Below are 15,120 nucleotides of genomic sequence, written 5' to 3' on the forward strand. Positions count from 1 at the left end.
GAAAGTTAGTTATATATACTTACAATATCATAAATATATATATATATTATTACATAAATCCTCTGTTATAACATATTATATATTTTCTCCATTTCATTTTACTTGAATCCTCTATTAATAGTAGGCAAATTTGCAAAATAGAGAAGTTGTTTAATAGTAGATTAGGCTAAATCTACACACACACATATATATATATATATATATATATATATATACACCATATCATAAATATGAATCATATTCTCTAAATACTCTCACATGTATATATTAAAAAAAATAGTAAATTTGTTCATGTTTCACTTGGTCTAAATGATTTTATTGAATTTACAACATGAGCTTTATTAAAAATATCTGATTAGTAAATATATTTTTTATTACCTAAATCCTCTATTATACACATATCATAAACTCTTTTTGTTTCATTTTACGTGGATCCTATACAAATAGTAAGTAAATATGCTCAGTAGGAAAGTTAATTGTAGATTAGGCTAAATCCTCATGACTTTTTTCCATTATTTAAGGACTACTCTTCCATTTCGACTCGAGTATTTATTCTTAAACTCACAGTTTCACTCGAGTATGTATTCTTGTTCAGCTTACAGTTTCTTACATTAAAAATAAATCAAGATATTAGTCAGCGGCCTCTAATTGCGCAAATGTTTCCATTATCTCTTAGATATGAGCGGTTGCAACGCTTACTAAGAAACAAAATGAGTATAAGTGATCCGAAAGATGTAGTGGTTATCACTGGACTATATACTACGTCTGTTTCCTGCGAATGGAGTTATAGCGTATAGTGAGACTTGTATTTGAAATGATGATTCTTTGTATATATTTCTCCGTAATGTTAAAAAATTTTTATAGTCGCATTAACTTAATATGTCTTGACATATATGTGTCAATCGAACATTGTCCTATCGTTCAAGAACGTTATCCTATTGTACTTCAAAATAAAAAAATAACACAAAAAATATATATTAACATACCTTACTACTGAGAATATTTAATTTGAATTTTGATTGAATAGTTTTAAAAAGATTTTTTTTTGTTTACAGTGTTTCTGCACAGAAAATAGAGATGTTTCTACATTTGAGAATTGAGGATTTATATAGGCCTTCACGTATTCCAAGAAACTCACATGCAGATAGAAATCACGCCATGCAAGTTGCTGGTCATCAGGCAACTTGCAAGCCGTTGGTCACCGGGCAACTTGCAAAGTCACTTAGCCCCCGCGTTCTGTTCCCTTCGTTTTCTTTCCAAATCAAGTATCCCCTTTGAAATTTTTGGTCAAAATAGAGCCCTTTTGGCTCTGGACTCAAACATAATATATGCCTACTGTGCATGAACAAGATCTTCATGAACCTGAGAAACTACGACAATATAAGAAAATATCAAGTTAGTTGTCGTAAATTTTTCTATGCCTCTCTCTGCACTAAGGGCACTGCGTGTTAGTAAATAACAAATAAAGCCAATGACTTCAAAATGTCCAACTTTGCACAATGTTTGTCCCATGCGTTTGTCCTTTCATCCCGAGCTTTGTGGTGTTGTTTCCACTTGATTCCCAGCTTGATTAATTTCCATTTATCATCTTGATCAACTCACCAAGCATCCTATAATATTAAACTCTACAAATTAGATCTCAAAACAACATACAATCCAACATGATGACCTAGTAAAGACATAACTCAAGTTAAGAGTACTAGTATTGTCCTCTGATCCTTTACTTAATATTTTGACTCCAAACTCAGTATGAACACACCTTAAACACTACAAATACATAACTTTATACTTGATACTTAAGCAAAAGAGATATCCTCAGTACTAAACTAAACAAGGTCGGATAAGTATACTTAGTACTAAGCCTTTGCAAAGTCTCCTTCAATTCTTTATCCACAATCTTGTTGAGTTCATGGGAATCTGAAGAGTTGATAGCACTAGTTGGTCCTGGATTAGACGCCTGCAGAGTCTCGTCTGCAGCAACATTGGATTCACTGACATCGGATACCACAGAGTGCTTCTCTTTGCATAAAACATAACTTACTCACAAAAAATTTCTAACAAAAAAGTTTTTTTCAAGAAGCTTGGTCAAATAGGCTATCAGCGACATATAACAGAAGACACCATTTCACCATTCTACATACCTCTGAGTAATCAAATTAGTACCAATCATTCGGTGCACGACCAATGAAGCTGTAATAGTGTTCCGAAGAGGATGTAAACCCGGAATGCACTATAACTGCTTAAAGATCATACTTCATTTCTTCCAGTTGAGACAAGGAAAAAATTTAAATAACATCAAGTTCCTGCCAACACAAGATCTCGAAGGAAACTTAAGAAGTTTATGTACGTAAAAGTCTAAATGCAGCTCTTTAGTCTTTCCAACATACATTATCGTGTGCAGGAGACATTGCAAAACCGCATTCATAAAGCACGTGTTGCGTAGGTTAACAAGTCCAGCACTCCAACAACTAGCCAATAACAAAACCAGCAGAAACAACAAGTCTAGCACTCTAACAACTAGTTTGATATTCGAGCTAATAGAATACACATCATATGAGAATCTTAATAATTTACCTTAATAGACAAAAATGCTTAGCATTGGCATTTTAAGACACAACAAAATGGAAGGATACGAAGAAATTCATATAGAAGAACCAAACTAGTTTGATATTTTTTTGAAAGGAAATAACCTCTAGCAGACACACAAGGTAAGGCTGCATATAATAGATCCTTGTGGTCGAGCCCTTTCCTGGACCTGCGTATAGCGGGAGCTTTAGTGCACTGGACTTCCCCTTTTATTGAGATGTTATACATATATACATATGTTTAGCAACCCGTAATTTGTTGCCCAGGCAAAAGATCTCCATCCCTAGTCACTTTAGCAAAGCATTCGCCTAGGACTTTATTTCCATCTTCTTTATCAAATATGTCAAAGCTCAAATTACCATCAAAAGCTTCCAATGGATCTTTTTACTAACGCTCTTATCTCATACCTCTTGACTATTATTCCAATAGGATTAGCTATATAGCATTTAAAGGTACACTTATTTGAGCCACGAGCTGTCCCGCAGCTAACCATTGGATAACTTTGCATAGTACGGGGGCTACTAGACTCAACTTGCTATGCATTGGAGGGGATGAGACATGAGATGCAAGATCATTCACACAATGAGGTGAAACAAAGGCACCGTGTGCATGAAGATGATAGGTATAATTTGTTGTCGTTACGACTCTATTCTTCAATATTTTCGGTATGACTGGTTCGTTATTATATCTGTTTTGCATTCTTGACTGAGTAGGGTTGTGCGCACACTACACTCTTGGAACCCTACTTATAGAAGTACACTGGGTACATTGTTGTATAGTAGAACAACTACGTTGGTAGACCCGTATACATAAACACTGTTAGAATAATGTAGTATATACACATTGATACATATAAATTATTGGTGAAAAATTACTATATATTCCTTCACAAATGTCGAACGGCTAGTATATATAAAGCAAAGTGATTGACCTTTGCATTATTATTAACAGTTTTCAGACAAGCCTTTATTGAAGATATATTAAAAAAATTGTTTTGTGAAGTTAGTGTAGCACTTTGAAAGTGAATGGAGCACTTAACCATTAGTGCGTAATGATGAGGAAGCATTATAATTGTGATTATATTAAAAATGCAACATCATAAATTACACAACAGATATACAAAAACTAAAAACTCAGCATTTCCAGTAAATAACTTACATTTCATCCTCATGGCCAAATGTTCAAAAAAATTAAATACGCATAAATAACTTAACTAAAATCCAATAAGATATCCTTTCTATCTCGAATCTATAAACACAAAATTTTAAATCCGACTATGAAGACGTGATGTTGCCAGACACTACAAGATGTAAACATGAAGAGCCAAAGCTGGAACTACAGCGATCAACTAAATTTCCATTTTTCGCCTTTTCTCATTCTGAGAACTTCCACAGCTGCCTAATTTGCGTAATGCAATCATGAGTTCTTCACCTCTTGGACCTGGAACTCTTCTCTTAATCATAGAACACGCCATCATCATTTCCGTTTCTTGCTCTGGATCCATCTGCCATTGATTTTCACTAGCAACCTGATCTGCCAATGTTATAAACAAAACAGTTGGTAGGTGTAATACTATTCAAACAAGTACGCATTACCTAAAATATATTTGCAAGTAAAAGTGAGCTAATGACATCACTCACCAATAAATAGAAATTGAAGATGAGTTTACCTAGTGTACTTTGAGGTCTAGATGGTGACTTGGGGAACAAGGGTGCCTTTCTTTTGGTCACACCGATGTCCTGAGAAGCGTTGTTTTCTAGCAAAGAGTAAATAACACTAGGCGGTCCTGGAGTAGACGATGTTCGCACAGTCTTCTTCAATTCATTATCCACAATTTTCTTGAGTTCATGAAAATATGAAGAGTTGATAACTTCCAGTGCAACGAAATCTGAAAACCACAGAGTGTCTCTCTTTGCATAAAACATAATATATGCTTCTTCTGCCAAAACAAGATCTTCGTGTACCCAAGAAATCTATGACAATCGAACATAATATCAAGTTAGTTGTCGTTCAAGAAGCTTAGCCAAATAGACTATCAGTGACATATAACAAAGAACATGACTGCACTATTCTACTTACCGTCGAGTCATCAAATTTGTACCATTCATTTGGTTCAGCACAAATGAAGCAGTAATAGTGTCCCGAACTGGATGTAGACCCGGCGTGCACTATAACTGCATAAAGATAGTACTTCATTTGTTCCTGTCGAGACAAGTAAAAATTGAAAATAACATCATGTTACAGCTAACAAAGGATGAAACGAAGGGAAGAAAGTTGTTAAAAAGTAAATGTACTAACCGATACTCACATTGTTGGTTTGGTTGTTATCGGTGTAAGGAAGCAAGTCCAGTTCCAGTGGAAATGAAACATGCTTGTCAACCTTCCCCACAACAGAGCCGTCATTCTGGAACCTCTTCAAATGAATGATAGCGATAGAAGGGGCATCGTATAGCATCAACTGCTTCTCGATTGAGACTTGCACCTTACATCTTTCACAAGTATACTTGATCTCTGGATCGTCAAGTTTCTCAACTCTTGTGAATGACTCCAACGCTGAATGCAAGCTGTTGGCATCCTTGATCTCCAAACTCACGTCTATAAGAGGCTCGTAAGTGTTGGAGTAGTGGCCGCAGTTGCAACAACGAACCTGCAATTTGAGAAAGATAGATTAACATTACAAGATACATATGAATAATATGATAGTACTCTTGTATGCTTACCTTGCTAACAAGCCGGCCGCCAAAAACAATGTCACTGCATCGGCTTTCAAGCCTATTGAGAAAGCATTGCAAGAATTCATGAGCATCTTCTTGCTGATACTTATGGAAACCAGACGAAAAATCTGATATTTTCACAACGTTAAGGACCACAAACTACACAACCATTCATCAATCATCATCGATGAGAATGTTGTTTCGATGCTTGCAGTAGCAACATGTAAAATCAAAAGTAAACTTCAGAAGGAAATAAACAAAAATGACATGAGTAAGGATACAACTCAAATTCTCAACAAGTCTCCACGGTGAGACAGAACAACCGTCATAAGCCTCATAAGCCAATGAAAAGCCAATAAGCTCTTTGAAAGCACAAATTAAACAGAAACCTGCAACAACTATACAAAAACAAGAAATGAACAGAATATCAATAATAACTCGAAATGGAAAAAAACAACAGATATCTTTGAGAAATAAATTGTCCTTACTATCACATGGCACTACATGAGTATGCAGAAGGAGGTCAAACAATGGCACCGTGTGCAAGAAACATTGCAATACCACATTCAAAAAGCATGTGTTCCCTAAGTTGAGTAGTCCAGCACCCTGATAGAACAACAAAAATGGCAAAAATATGAGAATCTTAGCTGATACATGCATACAAATATACACGCAAATACACATATAGATGATACAATTATAACAAGTTTGATATTTTGGATCGATTGATATGTTATACATAACATACATAAATTTAGTCGTGGTGCACAAAGCTAGCCTAGACCATAACAATTAACTAAAAGTAGTTGGCAGATGTATAGTATATTTTAATTCATGTATAACTAGTCTATAAGGTATGATAAATTGTTTACTTGATTATAATAAGAGTTTTAAAAGTCCATACCTTGTAAGTTTTTAACACATTAGGTGTCCGCACAGGCTTATTTTTTTCATTTTCTCTTGCAAAATCACACTTGGGCTCAAGTGATTCAATGGGCTTGGCTTCAAAATCACATTTGGGCCCAGCTGATATAATGGATTTAACCTCGAAATCAAATTTGGGCTCAATTGACCTTATGGGCTTAACTTCAAAATCATATTTGGACTCAGCAATGGACTTAACCTCAAAATCATATTTGGGCTCAGTAATGGGCTTAACTTCAAAATCATATTTGGGCCTAGCATCAATTGGCCCATCATCAGTAAACCATTCTGAGTTCACTATATCTGAATCATCATCAGCAGAACTAGAACTATCAATCCAAGGATCAGAATCAGAAGATTTAGCACTTTTGGAGTCTTCTTTTTCCAAAAAAACATCATTTTTCGAACCAATCAAATCCTTAAAAGAATCAACAGGTTTGTGTTGGTTTTTTTTATTATCCATGGAAAAAAAAGCAAAAAAAAGAAATGATGAAAATCAAAAATTATTTTTTAGGAAAAAAATCAAGATTGGTTTTTCAATGGAATTAAGATTTTCTTTGGGAAAAAATAATCAAGATTTTTCTGTGTAAAAAATGGGATTTTAAGGCTTTTAAGATAAGGAAATTCTTTGTAATGATGAGGAAAACAACATATAGGAAGGGGGTTTATATAGAAAATGAAGTCAACAAATAGGTTTTTTGTTTTGAAAAGTGAATTAATATTTGTCTTTTGTTACTAAAAATTTGAATTTTGGAATTTGGTGAGTTGGTTGGAAGTTATGTTGTGAGGAGTGGATTTTCATAATTGGAGGGATTTGAAAATGGAGGGAAAGTTAATGTAAAAAAAAAAAAAGGAATGTTAATTATATATACTTACCATATCATATATATATATATTACCCAAATCCTCTCTTATACACATATTATATATTTTCTCTATTTTATTTTACTTGGATCCTATATTAATTGTAAGTAAATTTGCTAAGTAGAAATGCTAGTTAATTGTAGAGTATAGTAAGTATATTTGCAAAATAGGGAAGTTGTTTAATAGTAGATTAGGTTAAATCTACATACATACACATATACATACCATATCATAAATATGAATCACATTACCTAAATCCTCTCACATGTATATATTAAAATAAATAGTAAATTTGTTCATGTTTCACTTGGTCTAAAATGATTTTATTGAAAAAAGGGATTTCACTCCATTCGGGTTGGGGGGAAGGGGAATGTGGGGGGGGGGGGGGGGGTGTAGAGGAGTAAATAAATTTGTAAAATAGGCAAGTTATTTAATAGTAGATTAGGCTAAATCTACATTAATACATATGTATACATACCATATCATAAATACAAATCACATTATCTAAATCATCTCACAATTACCATATATATACATAAAAAAAAAAGAAAGTAAATTACTATTTTATTCGTGTTTCACATGGTCTAAATGGTTAACTGAATTTACGACATGAACTTTTTAAAATATCTAATTAATAAAGATTTTTTTATAAAAATATGTATATGTTGTATTTTATGTTGAAGGAGTTATCCAAGAAAAAATATGTACAAGTATTTCTTCGGGAAGACCAATAAATAAAATCAATTTAATTATGCTAATAGATATTTTAATGAATTATTAATTATCAAAATAGCATTTCTATCATGTAAAAATGTGAGTAAGATCTATGCATATCTTGTTCTCATCCGACTTCATTTATAAAATTATACTGAATAGAGGAAATTTATAAGGGATATTTATGAAACTCCAAAGTGGATTCTTATTTTGTTCATACCCATACATAAGCTTTGTTTTACCAACAAATTAAAATAATGTTAATTATCACAATTTAACATTCATTTGAACAAAGTTATAATAAAATTAAATGACCATATATATATATATATATATTTGTTATAGTGTTGGTCATTTTAATGTCCATGTAATATGCATGCAAAGAAAGCTCTATTTTCATGGGATCAACTATATATATGCAAAGATCTTCAAAATAACTGAATTTGATTAACATGTAATATGGAGCTAGAATTTTAATTAAAGAATTGAAAATAAAAAAAAAGTAAGCACACGAACTAGCAGAAGGAAGTTCATCGTCAACGATATATACATAAAAAATAATTTTAATCATGCATAAATATTATAATATTTTCTGTCGAAGGAGGGATCGCCTACCGATAAGGTGGCTCCGCCTCTGACAAGATGCTATGGAATTTTAGTAAGAAGGACATTTATTGATCCAATGGGTGTGATCTTTTTCCCTTAGTCAGGTTTTGTTCCATTGAATTTTTCTAAAAAGATTTTTAACGAGGCAACAAGCAATACATATGTCAAGATATGTGTACTTTTTTTTTCACTGAATTTTTTTTTATTAATATGATTTTAATGAAACAATTATCTTTGGACATCCGATGGGAAGTGTTATAAAATATATAATTATGATGGATGTCCGTAACTTCTAAGAATTAATCGCCCCCATCAATCTTCTTCATGATGTATAGTTAATCCTCCACTACTCCACACTATTATGAATATATCTCTCACACTATTTAACCTCTCCCTTAACCTTCTTGTTTAACGTTATGTTATGATGGTCTTTTATATGCATCTATAAAGACTATAAATAGAAAAATAGAATCTCATATAGTGCACACGTGATACTTGAAATAATAAGAAAACTCTACTTTTTTTGTTTTTTTTTTTCACATTTCTTGTCTACTTACTTCTTATAATATTGCTACTCTTTTAAGTTGATTTACGGCACACGTGACTTTAAAAAATTACTTCATTCGCTTTTTTTTACTCCCACCAGACCTCGACTCAACTAAAGTAGTTAGGTTGTTTCATTAATATTGTTGTGAATTATCTTTCAAAATTTATTGAATTTCATGGTTGTCCAACACTACTTCCATATGGACTTTATTATATCATCCATCACTAATTTGATAAATTTGAATTTTGTTAAAATCAATAAATTATTTTCTAGGTCAAGTTCTAACCGTGTATTCACAACATATGCAATAATAATGATATTTCTATAAATTTTTGAACTGAAATGATACAAGTTCAAAAAATACTTACTACAAGGAAGAATTTTAACTTGCTATTAAAAAACTTAGAGTGTTTTAAAGGAGTATGAAATTAAAGAATCAATGCAAGAATATCTTAACATTATATTTTAGTATCATTTTGTTTATAGTATGATGTATATGTAATCAAGCGATATTTGTGTCTTTTATTATCTTAGTGAATTCTAGTACTAGAAATAGAATAGGATAGAGTTTAATGATAGCTTAACATTATGTTTCATGGATTCAATCACTTTATTTATTTGTTGGATCTCTCTTGCATTATCTTTTGGTAAATTATTCATCTACGAGTTTAATTCTCTTCTCTCTTAAAATTAATCATGTAATTATATGTTCAAATTGAAGAATTACAAATATATATTTGTTGGTCTCTAATTTATTTCAGTTATTGAATTATTCTTTCTTTCTTCTCTATCTCCCTTCGATTTCTTGATTCTTTCTTTATCTTGTATCTTATTTTACATTAAAAAAACACGCGTAACACACATCTCCAAGACTAGTAGACTTATAATTATATCAAATAATTGACTTATATTTTTAATCTTAATAAATACCTGAAGAGAAAAAATTAAATTTTATATATAGATGTGTATGTGTGTAAGAGAGAATTTAGCTAATCGTTTTATATATATGACGTGCAGGGAGATTGCGGGGGGGGGGGGGGGGGGGAGAATATTAAGTATGAGCCGAGAGTTTACTAAAAACAACCTACTAGAAATTAAATCTGTGTGTATTTTATGCTCTTTAAATTTCATTTGTGAGAATATACTAAGCATATTATCGTTACAACTCTAATGAAGAAATAAAGTTACATAAAGATTTTTGATGAATAAACATTTTATTTATTTTCAGTGAGAATAGAGTTAGGAATGACATTATCCGAGGGAAGATAGGAATGGCTTCGGTGAGGACAAGATGCGGGTGTAGACACCTAATTTTTTCCCTCCCAAATTCAATTTTATTCATTTTTAGCTTACATTACCACACACCCTCATCCATGTGATTATACCCCACATAAATTCAAAAAATAACAACCCTTAACATAATCCCTACAAATTCTATCTTGTTTTAATCCTATCCAAACCTACTTTACAACTCATTCTAGCAACCTACCCCACCCCATCACCCTATCCTTACCCTTTAACCCCCCCCCCCCCCCCACATTTCTTTTCCACAAAGAAAGGGGGAGTATATACACAATTCACCAACAGAATATACAAGATCATCTTTATTCTCTGGGAATATTGGAGAGAGAACAAAATTTCTCCATTCATCATTAATCCACACAGATAGCAACATACAAGAAAATCACATTCATCCTCACCAAGATAATCTCACCGACCTCACCATTAATCTCACATACACACATGAAAACTCACGCACGCACATACAGTGAACGGAAAGCTGGTCGGATTGAGCAAAATAGAGAGAGGAGGGAAATTCACATGATATACGCACACACATTGCTTCTTTTTTTGGATTGACACTCCCCTCACCACATGCACACACATAGATTGGAGAAGAGGAGAGAGATAGATTGAAAGGGATATAGGAAGAAAATGCCACTGTTGTGGTGGAGAGAGAGAACTAGTCGGAGAGAGGAAAAATGGAGAGAAGAGGGAGATATTTGAGCGAGAGAGGAGAGAAAAGAGACTGGGGTTGACTTTTCTGACGTTCTTGGCCGGAAATAGTATCCTTTCACCAGAAAAACATTGTAGTCGTCTCGAATCAATCGATTTGAATATTTTTGGGTCCAATTCCGGTGAGGTTCAATCTCATTCTGGCAAGATTCAGTTTAATCCCAGCAAAATTCCTTCTATTAGTCTCGATTTTGTTCGTATTTTTGTTTTGGTAATTCTCTGTTGTCATGATTTTTTGAGTTCGAATCGAATTCCGGTGTTATCCGTGTTAGAGTTGGATCATAGTCAAGATTTGGTACCCGTTGAGTCTCTCGGGATGACTCTTATTTCTCTTCGTAAGTCAATTGAAGGTTTTTGAGGTCCAATTCTCAACTCTACTCTTTTATTATCGTTGTGATTGGTGGTTATGATTGGATATTTCTGTTGATGTCTTATATTTTTTATCCGTGAGTAATTAATTATGGCATGAATTTTATGTTGGCAGGTATTTGGAATACCGTTTTGTGTGAAAATTTATCACAAAAAAGAAAAAGGAATTTGTGGTTGGATGTTAGCAATTGATAAAAATGAATATTGTTTAGTCTTGATTTATTGTCGTTGGTTTTTTTGGAGTAAATATGAATGCTAAACATGATAGTATCATGATAGGATGAAATTGGTAGGCAAACGGTAGGCTGGGTAGGAAAATTTAGGAATAACGATTTGTTGAGTGTTTGAGTATGTTTGTGGAATGGTTTTGATTTATGCATTGGGATCTATTGTATTTATTCGGCCGGGGAATGCCCCGAGGGATTTGTATTGATTTATCCAAGAAATGCCCTAAAGTACCATGTACTTGAAGACGACGCACGATCAAGGCCCGAAACGTCGGGTGGAGAAAGAAATGGAGTGTAGTTTAGAATTAATATAGAATAGAGTAGGTTTATATTTTCATATTTTTCTATTTCGGGATTGTAATAATCGGACTGGACACTATAATTTTGGATTTGATTTGTTTGTTTGTTTGATTGATTTTTTTTGTGTGATTTTGTGTGGTTTATGTATTTATAATGTCAAATTAGCCATACGCTCCACCAAGCGACCGTGGTCAAACCACAGGACTGAGGGGTGCCTAACACCTTACCATCGGTCAATAGAATTCCTTAATCGGAATCTCTGTTCGCAAACCAGTTTTAAAGAGTCAAAACTATTTTGAAAAAGGATATCTAAAGGTGACTTGGCACACCCGATTTATGCCAAGTGGTGAATCTGAGTTAATTGAAAAATGAATCCTTTCTGAAACTCTCATTTTTTGTCACTTTAATAATAAGAACCCTTTCAAACTTAAAATGAACCTTTTCGGTTAAAAAAGGGGTGGGACAGCTTTGGCAACTCTGCTGGGGAATTTTTAATATTCGAGCTTATTTTGGAGTTGTATCGACTTAGTTTGGCACTATAGGTGTATAAACATTATTTGTGTTATTGTTTGTGTTTGTTTTATCACTGTTGAGTGCCTACGTGCTCTTTGTTTATGGTTTTATATTATGTGTTACTGCTTTATATCTGGCATCATGTGCATACCCCAGTCATTCTTTCTATAACAATTTCGTAGTACACGTGTTGTACACGACCTCTAGTTGAGTCACCCTTATTTTAGGGGGGAGTGTCGGTGTTATGGAGTAGGTGGGAAGCAAAGTAGCCACTATCGACCATACGCTCCCCCAAACAGCCTTATTAGTGAACCCCAATGTAGGTCATGATTATGTGCATCATATTGAAACCTAGCGAGGTCCATTTGGTCCTTTGTAGGAGACTAACCTCTAAAGAATCCCTATATGCAAAATGTTGCATCTCTGATGATAACGTGGTTATTTGACAGACTGATTTTGGGAAAAGCATGTGCTAGAATTAAAGAAAGGCATGAGGGCACGGAAAAATCAAAGAAAAAAAAGAATGATGAAAGAAAAAGAATTTCGTAGATTTCTTTATGGCTTTTAGTTTTCACAATCCAAAAATTCAAAAAGATTTTCTTACCTTTTTCACGCATTTACTCAAAAACAAAAACCTCAAAAAGATTTTCCCTTTGTCTTGTTTAGCATGCATTCACAATCAAAATCTTCAAAAAGATTTTTCATTCATAGAAATTTTTATAAAACAAGAATACAAAAAATTGTAGGAGTTTTGTACATTTCACGAAAATACCAAAAAGATTTTTCTTTCATAGTTGTTAGTGTCATTTTTATGTGAAGTGTCAAATTGAAAAATCAAAAAGATTTCATTGACGTTTTGCATCTTCTGTTTGTGCTCGTGTCTCTCAAGTCAGGGTGTCGGTTATTTAATCATTAATTTTTCTATCTGGACAAACTACGCACCCCTGATTCTCCTCTCCCGGGAGTATAGGTAGCCTATTGTTGGTTCGGGGATCTTATTTGAAAAAAATCCAAAAAGATTTTCTTCACTCTTTATTTAGAGAAAGTGTTGCATGTACATCTTTAAAATAAAACTACAAAAAAAGATTTTTCCTTTAATAGGTTCAAGTTTCATTTTCATATGAAATTCAAAATTGAAAACCCAAAAAGATTTTTCTTTGGTAATCATAGGTTTCATTTTGTATAGGAGTTTAAACTTGAAAAATGCAAAAAAAAAATTTCATCAATTCTTTTGACAATTTGTTATTTCCTTTTCTTTTTAAAGTTTCAAGAAAAAGAAAAAAGAATGGAAAAAGATTTAATTGACCATTTTGGCAAGACTTCACGAACTACGCACACCTGATTCTCCCTTTTCGGGGGTGAGATATGTAGGCGCCCTCCTTGGGTTCAGTGATCTTTTCTAAAAGAAAAAAAAAGGTTTTGAAGAAAAAATGTCAAACTCTAACATATTTGTTGCCTCTTGTTCAGTTAGTTTAAGGTGGTTGGTTTGTGGCTTCCTGGCTGGTCCTCCACATCACACCAAATCTAAGAGAGGGTTAGTTGTGTCCAACAAGGATATAGAGAGTGGCATCATGGATGAAAAAAGAGTCAGGAAATTGAGTTTAAAGAAAGAGAATTTTAGACTGAGACAACAAATGATGGAAATGTACCGAGCTTGGGCCAGTGGGTTGCCTCCACCCCCATTCCCTACTTTTAACCCTGCAAATACCTTGAGTCTTCCACCAAAATTGCAAAGTCAGTTCCCTTCTATTATTGATGCACCACAGCATGCCTCAGAATCCATTCCACATCAAATGCATCTCAATATTTCCACTACTCTTTCTTTAGCTCCTCAGTATAAGTCTACCACATTCACTACACCACATACCGTCTATGCTTTTGTTGCTCAACCTTCTACTAAGGTTTTCACTTTGGCTATCAATCCAACGATTGTGCTTCCCCAGTCCACTAGTGAATCCACATTTAATACTCTTGATGATCATTTTTATACTCTTGATCCTACCTTTGAATTAAGTGGACTGCCAAAATTTCTTACTAAGAAGCCTAACATGCTAGAAGAGCCGGAGGAAATGGTTGGGAAAGTTAAGAGTGTAGAAAATGATATGAAAAGTTCCTTCGGACTTGTAGGCTGTGAAGATATTTTATACAAAAACTGGGGTATGTTGTCAAGTGTTAACCTTCCTCCAAGCTTAGAGACAACAAAATTTGAGGAGTTTGGTGGACAACATGATTCTGTGAAACATTTAGGACAATATTGCAATCAATCAAGCGAAAATGAAGGAAAAAAAAGGAAAACGCACCTATTGTCATGCTAGGACCAAAGCAGAGTTTAAGGGGTCAAACTCACCAATACTGTCAGCCTCAATCTCGAGCTTACATATCAAATCCACTTACTCATTGCAAAAAGGTTCCTCTTTTCAAAATCCAAGGAGTTTCATGCTACTTCCTCAATGTCCTTTGAACAATGCAGAATTGTGTACCCATCCATCTTCTTATCCACAATGGCATAAATCTATCCCTCAACATCGTCCTCAACCCCCACAAATTTACCAAGGGGCCTCTAAATCCAAGTTTCATCTGAGGCGAGAGTTCGCCAGGAGAAGAAAGGAAAAGGATAATTTCACTTCTAATAGGGAATCCTATGCCAGTTTGTTCCATAGATTGAGATAGAGGGGCATGATTACTCATCTCCTTGGGCACACTCCTAATCGGTGTTTAAGAAATTTTGATCTTAATGCAT

The 15,120-nt window shown here is 33.7% G+C and overlaps 1 protein-coding gene and 1 long non-coding RNA gene across 2 annotated transcripts; both read right to left on the reverse strand.

Moving 5' to 3' along the window:
* Window positions 1-1,000: 1,000 nt before the first annotated feature.
* LOC124889747 lies at window positions 1,001-3,474 on the reverse strand. The gene is made up of 2 exons (XR_007048635.1): window positions 2,691-3,474; window positions 1,001-1,610 (listed from the first exon to the last, which is right to left on the reverse strand). It is a non-coding gene; the product is annotated as an uncharacterized LOC124889747 (long non-coding RNA).
* Window positions 3,475-3,934: 460 nt separating this feature from the next.
* Window positions 3,935-6,687, reverse strand: LOC107852765 (ubiquitin carboxyl-terminal hydrolase 20-like). Its single transcript, XM_016697808.2, has 8 exons — window positions 6,205-6,687; window positions 5,789-5,906; window positions 5,582-5,689; window positions 5,307-5,428; window positions 4,895-5,233; window positions 4,666-4,788; window positions 4,319-4,559; window positions 3,935-4,119 (listed from the first exon to the last, which is right to left on the reverse strand). The coding sequence occupies exons 1-8, from the start codon at window positions 6,685-6,687 to the stop codon at window positions 3,935-3,937; spliced, it is 1,719 nt and encodes a 572-aa protein (XP_016553294.2).
* Between the last annotated feature and the right edge of the window lie 8,433 nt (window positions 6,688-15,120).

The sequence above is a fragment of the Capsicum annuum genome, chromosome 1, assembly GCF_002878395.1.
Source record: "Capsicum annuum cultivar UCD-10X-F1 chromosome 1, UCD10Xv1.1, whole genome shotgun sequence".
Taxonomy (NCBI): Eukaryota; Viridiplantae; Streptophyta; class Magnoliopsida; order Solanales; family Solanaceae; genus Capsicum; species Capsicum annuum.